We start from the raw sequence: 13,946 nt of genomic DNA on the forward strand, positions 1-13,946 counted from the left end.
CTCCCCCTGGACCATTCGGTGGCCCACTGGAGCCCGGGCTGGCCCAGCCAGCTCTCTGCTTTGCCTCCCTGGCTGCTCTAGCCGCACCCCTTAGGAAGCCGTGGTGGCTCAGGAATCTCTTACCTGTTGAGGTCCCAGATTCTTAGGGGTGAGAAGTGCCCACAACAGGCCGTCCCTGTCACAAAAGAGCTGCCAAACAAAAGGAGAGTGGAGTCAGGGCTGGCTTGTCAGAGCCTGTGGCAGAAGGGGGATCATGGAGGTGAGACAGGATGAGAGAAATGGCTGCGGGGCCATCGGAGAGGCCAAGGCCAAGGCCGAGGCCGCAGGGAGACGACCGGAAGAGCGCTGAGGGCTACGACCTCCCAGGGGCCCCCAGGTTTCAGGACGGCTGAGCTCGCCACTCAGAAGGGTCTCGTGGTCTCTGCCCACCAGGAAAGCACTTCTCCAGACGTGCAGCCCTCAGGTCAAGACAGAGCACGCTTGCTGGGCTGCAGAAATGGTCTCCTGGGAACAGGCTGCCGGGTGCCGGAAGGGGATGCCCTGGTCAGAGGTAAGGGCGGTGGGGGGCACGACTGACAGTTTTAAGAGCTGGGGGCACCTGTAATGTGCAAGCGCAGGGCGGGTACGATGGCACCACACTGACCAGAGGGAACCATCAAAAGCGAGTTACACATGAGAAGACGAGATGGGTAACGTGCTGGGATGTGAGGGTGCAGACAGAGTGGAGGCCCAGGCTGCTGGGGCTGCCGTGGAGCGGGACGGCGGGCAGGCAGGCAGTTTAGAGGACAAGGACGCACCCCATTTCCCCAGAGGATCTCTTAAACCCCTAGAAAGTTCAACACGTGCCATCTGCAGAGTTTCATTTTAGGTGGAGGCCCAAGGCTGGCGGGCAGGTTCCGCACGGTGAGCCAGGCCGGCCAGAGCACCGGGACTGGAACTGGGACCTACGTGCCAGACCCCACCTTTGTGGGGGACTTGCTGGTGGGGGTGAGGGAGGAAAGCCCGCAGGAAGCCTGGCTAAAAAAACCTAACCATGAGCAAGAGAGTCAAAAAAGACTGTGTCACTCGGGAGCCCTGGGGCAGGGAAGGGCAGGTCCCTACATGTCTGGAGCTGGGGGGTGGGGGGAGCAGACAGATTAATGACACCTTAGCAGTATGGGGCAGCAGCCCATCCTCCCTGGGCCTGCCCAGCACCTGTGGCTCTCTCGTCCCAAGCGGGTCAATGGGGGGACAGATTTCTGTAGAGAGGGCTCTGAAGAAGCCAGGGGCTTTGGCTGCGGGAGGCAGCCTGCCGGTCACCGATGGGGGAGAGGTCGGGGCAGGCATCGGCCGACCCACCGATTTACAATAAAAGTGGCAGGGCAGGTGTCTGCTTTTTGACTCCAGGCTGATTAAAAAGGCCACACGAGCCACCCTGGGGCTTCCATGCCTCAAGCCAAGAGTTTCTTAGGGACATGCTCCATCATCCCAGCCTCCTCTCGACCCACTAGAGTGCCAGCAACCGCTCACCCGGAATGGTGTGCCAAAACAGCCACTCCATCATGCCCCAAGTGACTCCCAGCCTGGAAAGCGGCCACTGGACACTGAAGACCCAAGCTACAAAGCCAGGAGGTGCTGTCCTCACCTCCCTCCCCTCAACATTTTTCTCTCGAGGGTAATCCATTAATAACTGGTAAAGCCAATTACCTTGGGTTGGAAACATAATAGCCACTTGGAAAGCATTCAAGCAGGCAATTGGGCTCTTCAGACTTTCGAGGAGCGCGGGCCAGGTGAGGCGCACCAGCACGGACACAGACATCTCTCAAGGAGGCCTCGGATGGGCCACAGGTGTGACTCAGTGAGCAAGTCAGTCGAGAGGGAGGGAGATGGGAGGAAGCATCTGGAGCACCTCCCAGAAGGCTGGGGCGGGGCTGCCAACACCTGCTCCAGGGACTCCCGTCCTCCATTCCTGCCCCGCTGTCACCAGCCGGGTCTATCTCCCACCAGGAGGACTGCCTCTCACCTTCGTACCCCACGAAGGCCTTTCATGATTGTCTGGACACGACGCCCAGAAACGTTTCTTTCCAAAAGCTGCCCCCTTCCCTTGCCCAACTATGCAGTGCAGGGAGGAGGAGGGGGAAGGAGAGAGACCCCCCCAGCACGTACGAGGACCTAAGAGAATAATCAAATTGAACACTCAGTACGGACCCTGTAAGCAACGGTCAAGCAGCTTTGGAGCCAGGTCCTGCTGGGCACACACACCAGGACGCACACCCCGACCGTGGGGACTGCCAGGACTCGGGGTGAAGCTGGCTGCGGGCACAGCACCGCACACCTCGCACTGTTCCTCCCTATACGCGGCCACACTTGCTCCCCACCTCACCCCTCAGCTCCCGTGGACTTCAGAAAGCAGAGGGCAAGAGCCACAGACCAGCCACGTTCAAGGTCAGAAGATTAAAAGGCGTGCCCGAATGCAGGACACACCTGGTGCAGGGGTGGGAGGAGATGGAACTCACTGTCCCGGGACACCCAAAGGATGCCTCACGTGACACAGCAAGTTCCCAATAGAAGCGATTATTCCCACTGCACAGAAAGGGAAATGAAGTGACGGCCAAACTTCTACGAGTTTTCAGGAACTCCTTCGGCATACTCGCCCGCTTCCTGGGAGCCCCACCAGAAAAGGTGCTCCAAATGGAGGCCGGTGGGGTGGGGGATGTGCACCCCAGGAGGCCTCCCGCCCCCACGAGCTCAGCCTCCACCACGCCATCTCGCCCACACGTAGTGCCATCCCGCGCCACGCGTGCCAGCCCGCCGTCGTCCTGCACCAGATCTCCCCATGCCCTCCCTGTGCCGGGCCCTGTGCCACGCGGGCCAAAGGTTCTCCTGGAATGCTCGGAGATGCCCTCGGCGAACACGGGTACCACCCCGCCAGGGGCCCCTCCGAAGCGATGACTCAGAGTCTGACCCATTAAAAGGTCTTTGCTACAACCTCCGCTTAGAGTCTGAGGTCACTGAAAAAGCCAGCTCTCCCCAGAAAGAAAAGAAAATGCAAATGGCTTTCGCCCTCACTCCCTCTCTTTCTCGGGGGTATCCTAGGGACGGGGACGGCAAACCTGTGAACAGACAGAGGCAGAAGCTGCTGGCTCCTCAGGTGACATGACCACCCTTCCTCCAGGTCCCTACCACACTTGATCTTGTCCTTGGGACAAAGGGTATTTGGGGGGTTATTTCCCCATCTTCCCTTTGAGATCATGGACCATCTGGGGACTCCTGTGTCCTCTGGTGCCCAGCACAGCACCTGGCCCGAAAGAGGTACTCGGTACAAGTCTGTGGCACCGGACTGCAAGGGCCTTCCAAGCTCACAGCCAACCGGGCTGGGGAAGCTAGTCATGTGGGCTATGAAGGGGGTCCCTCTGCTTCTTAAAGAAATAATTCCCAAATCACTGGACTGAATGACACACGACACAGTCATACATCGTTGGTTGGCAGTGGAATCCCTCATAAGCACCACAACCAGATAATAGATGAGAAGTACCAACAGTACCTACAAATTAATATCAACACACACACACACACACACACACTCTTGCACAAGTACACACCCACACTCTCAGCTTGAGGGTCTAAGAGGCATTCTGACTCTATAAACTCTGCTCTTTTTGGATGAGAAAGTCCTGATCAGAAGCTAGCCCTCTCCAATTTCTCATCTTGCCCCAGACCTTGTCCAGGTTCCCAACCTACCTTCCTGGCCCCCTGGTCTGAGCTCAAGCAAACCTGGCACCACAGAGATCATCATCAGGCCCAAGAAGCAGACGTGGGAGCCCCACATCAGAGAGAGACGCCAGGAGAATTAGGGGTTCTGGTGCTCAAGTTGAGGAACAGAAAATAATAAGAAAAAGATGACAGGAGAAAGGGAGGAAGGAAAATTATTCAGGCATGAGCAGGGTGAAAAACAGACAGAGTCCTGCTGCCTCTGCCTTCATTCAGGCCCTCTTAATTACATCAGTCATTTATTGAACACTTAGTATGTGCCAGGTTCTGAGGAAGGGTTTCACAAACATCATCCCATCTAATCATTGTAACTCTGCACAGGTACCACTTTCCCTATTTTACAGATGGGAAAACTGAGGCACCCTGCTCTGGCTCCCACAGGGAGAACTAGTAGGGCTGGAGTTTGAACCTACCCTTGCCCAGTACGTTCTCTCCCCAGCACCTCGTACAGTGCCTGGCACACACTGAAAACTCCAACCCTTGTTGAGTGAACAAATGGACAACTGAACAAATGGCCCCACCCGGGAGAAGAAAGGAGAGTCTGAGTGGCTCTGAGGAGGCAGCACAAGTGGCGTGCTTAGCAGCTGTGCCCCGCGGCTGGCCTGGAGCCACCCAGCTGGCCCAGGCCCCAGCCGCCTCCGAGCCGGGGCTGACACACTTTGGCAAGGGAGGCCACCAGAGCTGTCACATCATTCACCAACATGCCCATCAAGTGTATTCAGTTCTCTTCAACCCGCATTGGCATTTTAATTACTGTTGGGTAAACTAATTTGTACAAATGAAGGCCGGGCTGCCTAATAGAATATGCAAGCTCTCTGACCTCTGACAGGCACTGACACGAGATACAAAGGCCGCCGAGGAAGGCTTTTTATCTGAGCCTTATTACTCTCTATTACTCCAATTAGTCAGGCTCCACTGCTCCTAATTGGAGGAAAAATTGCAATTAAATCAATTTTTGATGGGCTGCAAGTGGGCTCCCGAACCGCCCTGCTTGTGAAACACTGATATTATAGCAGCAAAGGTCACAGGCCTCATCGGCACCTGGGGGCCCCCGATTTCCCTTGGCCCCCTCCTAAAATGCCTCAAGGAAACCCCTGCCCCTCCACCGGCTTGGCCGGCAAGGGTGGAAAGGAGGGAGTCATTAGAACATGTCAGGTCTCATTGCTGCGGCCGCCATCTGCTAACCTGTGCCACTGACATCATTACGGCGGCTAAGTCCCGAAGCTTGAATGCAGTGCGAAGGTCACACAAACTCACTCGCTGAGGGGAGGCCAGGAGCAGTAGTGCAGGGACAGCATGGTGAGGGAGGGACCAGTGGGGTGGGAACAGGAGGTCAACAGAAGTCGGGAAGGGGACAGACACAGCCTGGGGTAGGTGAGAGTATAAGGCAGCCAGTTCCCAAGGTCCAGCCCACAGGGCACCCCAGGCCACCCAAGGGGAAGGGAAATATATGTGTCTGGGAAGGGAAAAAAAAAAAAGAGGCCAAGAAATCTTGTTTTCTCTCCAGCAAACATCCCACACTGCAGTTGGGGACACGTCCTCCTGAAGGCAGCCCAGAAAGCTGAGGGTCACATCGGTGATGGAGCAGGAGCCCTCTGTGGGGCCTACCATCCACGGCAGCGCCTGCCCATGAAGGCTGGGGGGCGCCCGAAACTAAAGCTGTACGGTCGGGGAGGGGGAGGGAAATACAACGTTGTTTATCAAACCAAAGGATAAGGAGACCGAGGTGCCTAGCCGAAGCTTGAAGGAGTGAAGTTTAAAGCAAAGAAAAAGAAGATCCATTTCACAGAGCAACTGGCATACCGTCACCTCAAAGAAATGGTGCAGACAGAAAATATAAATTCAAAAGGACTTTAGCCAGCTTCGTGGATGATTGAACCAAAATGGGTTAACAAAGAAAGGAGGCCTTCAAGGGGTCAAGACCAAAAATATGTTAAATAAATGATGGCTCATCGACTTAATGGAATATTACACAGTCATCTAAAATAATGCTCCCAAAGTACAAGCAACAGTCTTAGGATATTATTAGAAGAAAAAAAGTCGAGAACAAACAGCCTCGCACAACTATTTTTTGAAAGCCTGGAGATAGAAAAGGAAAGCGTGGAAAGAAACATACGAAGACACTGAAAGTGATTATGTCTGGGCAGTAATTAGCAATTCTTTCTTTTAAATTTGATTTTTCAGGGGTGCCTGGCTGGCTCAGTTCGTTGAGCATCAGACTCTCGGTTTTGGCTCAGGTCACGATCCCAGGGTCGTGGGATCGAGCCCCTACCACGCTGGGCTCTCTGCAAAAAAAATTTATTTTCCAATCTTCTTTAATAAGCAGGTGCCACTTTTTACAGGGAAAAACATTATTTATGCCTTGTAAGGGAAAACACAACATAACCAGACACTCCTGTCTACAGACCCATGGCCAAGAACAGGTGGACCCAACAGTGAGCCTCCTGCTAGAGCAGGTGTCAGCCACGGTGGCCCTGACACACCTCGGACTGAAGCTTTGGGACTGACCAGTAGCCCAAGGTTAGTCAGGAAGCCCAGATCAGAAGTGAGGGCCTCCCCTGGCCTCTTTATCCCAACTAGGTACTGGTGAACAGGGAGGAAGACCAACTCCTGACTCCCACAGCTGGCAGAGGCCTGGAACACCCCCCTCAGTCACACACACACACACACACACACACACACACACACACACACACACCCACCCCAAACCTCTCTGAGCTCACGTGCATCGGGACAGGATGGTGCCAGGGGCCACCTAGAAGGTCAGGTTCTAGACAGAGCACCCAGAGGCTGGGCTCCAGTGTTCACACTCCCACTGCCACTCTAACAAACTCCAACAAAGCAAGTTTGCCGCTGCGCCATGGAGGAGTGCGGTCCGACAGCTGGGAAATGCCTCCCATCTTTCATATTAAATTCTATTCAAAAACTTGCCGCCAATGGTAAAAGCTCAGTCTGACCAAGGATGTATGATCCTGGCCCAGGTGACAGAAAAGGAACTCACTCCACTCAATAAGGAGACTTAGAAACGCCAACGATGGAAGGACAGAATTAACGACAGAGGAAAAATTAAGGATACCAAAAACAAGAACTCACTGTACAATCTGAGTTTAACAAGATGTGCTGGGGGCTGCAGGGAGAAGAGCTTCTATGCTCTACTTTCCATCTGCATGGCCTCTAAACACAAGAGCTGCCCCATCTGATCCTGAGAGGAAGAAACGGCAATGTGCTCCAGCGCAAAAGGAAAAGTCGGCTGGGTCAGACTTACTGAGAAACAAGACATAATACACCGCTGTGTGTCTGACAAGAGGCATTGGAAAAGGAGAGATCAAGATGGCCATTATTTGGAGACAATATAACTGTCTGAGAGAATCCAAAAGACGGAACTAAAAGTTATCACAACGGGGGTGCCTGGGCGGCTCAGTCGGTTACGTGTCTGACTTCGGCTCAGGTCATGATCTCACAGGTCATGAGTTCGAGCCCCGCGCCAGGCTCTGTGCTGACAGCTCAAAGCCTGGATCCTGCTTCAGATTCTGTGTCTCCCTCTCTCTCTGCACCTCCCCCACTTGCACTCCGACTCTCTCAAAAATAGACAAACATTTAAAAAAAAATTTTTTTAAGTTATCACAACGAATACTGGGGTTAGCATGCCCTGTGCAACAGGGAAATGGAGTGCGGCCTTAGGGGTCCTGGTTCTACCACCTTATTAGTATGTGATCTTGGATATTATTTTACCTCTCTAAAACCAGTTTCTTTCTCTGTAAAATAGAAACAATTAGGGGCGCCTGGGTGGCTCAGTTGGTTAAGCGTCCAACTTCGACTCAGGTCATGATCTCACGGTTTGTGGGTTCGAGCCCCATGTCAGGCTCTGTGCTGACAGCTCAGAGCCTGGAGCCTGCTTTGGATTCTGTGTCTCCCTCTCTCTCTGCCCCTTTCCCACTCACACTCTGTTTCTATCTCTCAAAAATAAACAAAAATGTTAAAAAAAATGTTGTTAAATAGAAATGATTAAGATACCTAGGCATAGACTTGTTGTAAACATTACAATGTTTACAGATGTTCGCTATTATTACATACCAGCCATCACCAACCAAAATGTAACCAGAAATCCATTCACACAAAAATTAGAAAACCGTAAAATAGCCAAGGATAAACCTAACAAAAAACACCACCAACGAAAGACAAGACAGGCCCATATGAAAAAACAAAAACAAAACAAAACTATCAAGGTTTACTAAAGGACATAGAATTGCTGAATAAAGTAGAAAGATCTACGGTGTTCCTGGATAGGAAGTGTCAAGATTATAAAACTGTTACTTCTGCCTTAATTAATCCATAAATTCACTATAGTCCCATCCAAACAAGATTTTTTAATCAATTGATTCTAAAATTCATCTGGAAGTGGAAATGTACAAAAATAACCAAGAAATATTTTTACAAGAACAATAGAAGTTTGGGGGTTTTTTTAAAAGATTTTATTCTTAAGTAACCTCTACACTCAATGCGGGGCTCAGTCCCACAACCCTGAGATCAAGAGTCGCATGAGCCACTGACTGAGCCAGCCAGGCGCCCCCAAGAAGAAAGTTGTTCTACCAGGTATCAAACGTACTCTAAAGCTGCGATATGATGTTTGTGCTAGAACAAATAGATCAATGGATTAGAATAAAGAATCCAAAGCCATACCTATATATTCGTAAGGAATTAGAAAATCCTGAACGTGACTTTTAAAGGCAGCAGATTAAGTGTGAACCAGTCATTAAAGGGTAGAGACGCCACAGGATAGACGTTTGGAAACAATACTAAACTCGGGGCACCCGGCTGGTTCAGTTGGTGATGCGTCCAACTCTTGATTTCTGTTCGGGTCATAATCTCACAGTTCAGGAAATCGAGTCCCACATTGGGCTTCGTGCTGACAGCACAGAGCCTGCTTGGGATTCTCTCTCTCCCTCTCTCTCTCTCTACATGTCCCCTGCTCTTGCACAGGCTTTCTCTCTCTCAAAATTAAATAAACATTAAAAATAACAACAACAACAACAAAAAACTAGAGCACTACCTCAGAGCAGACCTCAATTCCACTCGGATGAAGGAGATAAACATTTTTCAAAACTACATGAAAGACCATAGAAGTATCACAAGGAAAGGCAGGAAGATACTTTTACCATCTTGGAGCGGGAAAGACATTCTTCAGATGAAACCGTAAAGGTAAAGATGACAGAACTCCTCCCCAAACAGCCAAACGTCCACACAACAGAAGATGCTGTAAACATCAGCTGAAAGGAATTACCAAGTATTCATAACCGTCAAAATGTTCATACCCAGAACATATAAAGAAATCTTATAAATCACCAGAACAGGGAGATTAATGAGCAAAAATCTTTAAGAAATTATTTATGGAAAAAATACACATGGCCAAGAAAACATGACAAAATGTTAAACCTCCGAGTAACCAAAGAATTACGAGTTAGGCCAACGACGAACGTTGCTACATACACTTAGCACTTCCTGCCATTCACTGAGGACCGGGTACTGTTCCAAGCACATTATATGTATATATTTGTTCATTTAACCCTTAAAACATTCCTATGTGTTTGATGATAGTTTTCCAGATAAAATAATAGTAATTAAATTTTTAAAGCATCACCATCTTTCAGAATACACATCGAAATATGTATTTCTATGCTTGATGTTTGCTTCAGAAAACTAAGGAAGGGAGAGTGTGGGGAGTACTGAAGAAGCAGGAGTGGCCAAGGGTTGGAAATTATTGTACTTCTGTATATTTTGAAATTTTCCATAAGAAAAAGTGTCTTTTTGAAAAAGTTTTTTTCACCGTTACTATGAGGTAAGAACTACCAGTACCATTCCCCTTTCACAGGCGAGAAAATTAAAGAACAGAGGGGATCCATGATGAACCAAGGTCACACTACGAGCATGTGGGGGGCTCATAACTTGACCCCAGCCAGGTGGGCCCGAGTCCAGCTCATACGATAGTCACTCTTCTATAACCACTCCCCAAATGAGGTAATTTTTTACCCAAGAGAGAAGCAAAAATTTTCTTTAAAAACAACAACAATATGGGGCGCCTGGGTGGCTCAGTCGGTTAAGCGGCCGACTTCGGCTCAGGTCATGATCTCGCGGTCTGTGAGTTCGAGCCCCGCGTCGGGCTCTGTGCTGTCCGCTCAGAGCCTGGAGCCTGTTTCGGATTCTGTGTCTCCCTCTCTCTCTGACCCTCCCCCGTTCATGCTCTGTCTCTCTCTGTCTCAAAAATAAATAAACGTTAAAAAAAAAAAAATTTAAAAACAACAACAACAAAAACCTCTTCTTACCTACTACAGACAAGTCTAAGAGGAAATAGGTACTTGTACCCGTCGTTCGTGGGTATCTATATACCAACACTGTCCTAACTGGAGGGCAATTTGACGGCATCTAAGAACTTTTAAATGCACTTACCCCTCAATCCAGCAAGTCTTTCTGAAGATCTTTCCTAGAAAAACCCCTAACCATGTGCACAAACAGGCAAGTACACAGGTGTTGTCTCAGGCATTGTTTATAATAACAAACCACTAGGAACCACCCAAGCGTCCATCAATAGCAGGTTGTGCTATGGGGCACGCATATTAGTGTGAACTAGGATGCAGCCGTGAGAATGTGCTCAAGTTGTGTGTTCTCCCAGCAAAGGCCCGGTGAACCACATGGACAGAGGAAGAATTCAAGCTGTAGAACAAATGCATGATGAGCCCAAAACAAAGTAAAACTCTATGTGGGTGTGCGTGTGTCCATACACACATACATACATATACCATTAAATTACATGATCTATTTGCTTCAAATAAAAGATGCGGAGTGACACATACCAGATTTCCTATAAAAAGGAGTGGGGGGGGGGGATGGGCTGCTGGAAACCGAAGGGGACTTTTTATTTTATGTTTTATGTATTTTAGTGTTTGAACTTTTTACAACCGGAATATATTTCTCTATTACTTATGTAAAAACAAAACAAAAGAGAAAATGAGAAATTAAAAGGAAGATGGTAGTAAGAATATTCATTTTCAAGTTGCCTGGAAGATGGGAGGTCTATCGGTGGCACACTGAATTCTGAGCCACTCCGCATTTGCCACAAACTGCAGTCAGTGTCTCTTGGCCCCATCCCAGACCTGGCTGGCACCCTCTGACCCAGACCTTTCACCTGGAGGCCTTCGGAGCAGTTAAGGCCTGGGAACAGTTTGCCTATGAGAATTTCATAATTTCACCCCTGCTCTTATAGAACCTTTCCTCTAAACTCCTGCATCCTGACCACTCTCTCTATAAAGAAGTCAATGACAAGCTTCTGCACTCCATTGGGGACCCATCAGAGGCCAAGGCCATGGCTGACCCCCCAGCAGTGCCCTGCATGGAGTGGGTACTCAAATAACTGTTGCTGCTATGACCAGCTAAACCTAAAGCACACAATAGATGTCCAATTTCAAAACAAATCACTTTTTCCTTTTAGGTGGCCCATTTTGGCATCAAGGTAGTGGTTAGGCCCAAGGCCTGGGCTACCAGGCTGCTAATGCCTTCTTCTGGACATGGGTGGCCCACATGGTCTGGTGATCATGGGGGAGACTGAGGCCAGACCAGATCTGGTGTTTGTTCGGGTTTGCTGAGGAATGTGAGTGGCTGGCATTTGAAGAGGGGCATGAGGTGGGAGGACGATGAGAACCATTAGGATGAACAGGGGCTCCACAGACAGGAGAGCAGAGCTTGCCCAGAGACTGCACAGATACGCCGGACATAAACTCAACACGTTTATTTTAACATGTGATTCTTTCTAAACATGCCCACATTAACAAGCCATAGAAGGCCCTTGAAACTCAGAGCTGATCCAAATACTGGCAGGCGCATTAAGTGTTTATAACACCAACAGAGAAGAAGAGAAGGTCAGGTCAAAGAGAAACCTATGTGACCTATGATCCTAAGACCTTCTACCCCCAACCCACTGTCATATTTAGGCCCAGCAATGGAGTCCCTAAGAAATTGACGTGGATCTTATTTTTATTCTCAATGTTCCACAAGCACGAATGAGAGGCAGTCTTTTTCATGTGACAAACATCAAAGCACAATTAAGACCTTCTCAGGTTCTGATGAAACAAAGGTCAGGGGAGCCCATACACACAACCCACCACAGGACCGTGTGCCCTTTCCTCATCCTGTGGCCTCATAACTCTAGCAAGGCTTAAAGTAAGAGAGGCCCTAATGACCCACCAATGAAAGAGTCCCACAGTGACATCCAGCAAACTAAAACCAGAGAGGCAGAGGGTGTTAATGTCGACCTGTGGATTCACTGCCACCAACCACATCCCTGGACCTCTTGCCTTTCATCAAAACAAGACAGGAGTGGGGCACTTGGGTGGCTCAGTCAGCTGAGTGTCTGACTTCGGCTCGGGTCATGATCTTGCAGTTCATGGGTTCAAGCCCTGCATCGGGCTCTGTGTTGAGCTCAGAGCCTGCTTTGGATCCTCCGTTCCCTCTCTCTCTGCCCCTCCCCCACTCAAATAAATAAATAAATAAATAAATACAAGATAGGAGAAGGAGAGGTGAAACTCTAAACTCCTCAACCGTGTCTGATTGCTGTGGCACGTTGCGCCATTACCCTGAAGGCTACCGGGCAGGGGTGGGCGGAGTTGAGGAGAAGGAAGGGGGTGTCATGCAGATCGACAGGTCAGTAGGGCCTGCTATGCATCATAAATTATGCACAGCAAGGCTTCAGAAGTAAGACTCATGACAAGAGGAAAGGAGAGGACGAGGTGTCTGTGTGCACAGCAGGCAGAGACTCTCCCTCCAGAAAGAAGGGCTCCCTTACAGAGGAGGGCCAGGAGCAGACCTTGGTGTGCAAAGCCAACCAGTAACTCGTACATTCCTTCCCCGTGACAGGAAACGAGGGCCCCAGAGTCCTCTCTTTTGCCATACAGACTGAGGCTTACATTATGGGGGGAAGTGGAATAATCAGAGCGAGAGACAGTAGAAAAGTAAGGGTACCAAGGTCCCTTCCTGCAAGACTTCCACTACAGGGCTTTCCAGGAAAGTGAAGTTCCAAGGAACCTCCCTGTTCCCAGATTAGCTAGCAGCACCAGGCATGTTGACCCGAACTTTGCTCCTCCCCAAGATTTCCTGCCCTCTTGACAATGGCACTAAAGAGGGAAGAGGCAGGAGTCTGTCTTCCATTCTATTCCGTGAGGTAAACTGTACTCCTTGAGGGTCATTTGGGCCTCCTGCTAGTTGTTTCTGTCTGGAGGAGGCTTGGCCAGGTCAGGCCTATGCCATCCCAGGACGTGGCTCTAGACTCTCTCTGCCCCATTGGCTGAGCCGCTCACTGTTCATGTGTCCAACCTCATGTGTCTGTAGCCGGGTCCTTCCTCCTGTGCAGGTCACTTTAGGAAAGTGGTTTTTGTAAGGACACCATTAACAGCTAGAAAGGAGGAATCGCTCATCAGAAGACCAGTCATAATGTGAGGAAGAGGAGGTAAGAGGCTCCAGTTTGACAGTTCTCTCCATATTTTGACTTTGAGAGCTGGTAGCCAAGGCTGTGAGCTCATTCACTACCCACATACTAATGCCATTCACATTCGGGGCTGGATGTCATAGCATAGTTTGGCCTTTATGAAAAGAGTAGACACCTATTGTTTGTCAGCCCTACAACCTCCTTCCACACGTATGATTCCTGAGCGACTTCCCATGTTCTTACACACTCTCCCTCCTCAGCCACCCTTAACGGATCAAGGGGCGGGCAACTAACCCAAGCTGGGCCAAGGAGTCTCTGAGCTGGGAGTTTTGGAAGCCAGTCACTCACCATGAACTTAAACTAGGAGTCGTTAAATTCAGGGGCTCTTGGCAGCCTCCAGAATAAGCTGGTAAGCTAGGGAGAAGAAAGGAGTGGAAGTCCGGGAAGAAACAAAGCCAAGCACCCCAAAAGGATAAAGTTCTTGCAGCACTGTGGCCCCTGGGTCTAGCTACTCCTGAGCCCCCTGTATCTGTGCTCCCCTGGGGCTTGGCTGTTCAGCCTTACCCTTGGATTTCATGAACCAAACATTCCCAGTTTTATTCAAGTTAGTGTGGATTTGATTTCTGTTGCTTACAACCAATCGGTCCTGACCCCACCATAGCCTCTGTTCCGTAGCTGCCAGCTTCTCCCCCATTTGAATGCTCTTCACTGACGGATGCGCAAC

At 49.9% G+C, this 13,946-nt stretch overlaps 1 protein-coding gene across 2 annotated transcripts in view; it reads right to left on the reverse strand.

Annotated features, from left to right (window-relative positions):
- The window catches only part of FBXW4 (F-box and WD repeat domain containing 4), an 80,424-nt gene that overhangs the window by 12,293 nt on the left and 54,185 nt on the right, over window positions 1-13,946 (reverse strand). For both annotated transcript variants that reach the window (XM_019459203.2, XM_019459212.2), the window contains exon 6: window positions 124-189. In XM_019459203.2, coding sequence (XP_019314748.2) covers window positions 124-189 — 66 coding nt within the window. The remainder of the gene's footprint in view (window positions 1-123; window positions 190-13,946) is intronic.

Source organism: Panthera pardus, unplaced genomic scaffold, assembly GCF_024362965.1.
Source record: "Panthera pardus isolate Hobbes unplaced genomic scaffold, ASM2436296v1 HiC_scaffold_22, whole genome shotgun sequence".
Lineage (NCBI taxonomy): Eukaryota > Metazoa > Chordata > Mammalia > Carnivora > Felidae > Panthera > Panthera pardus.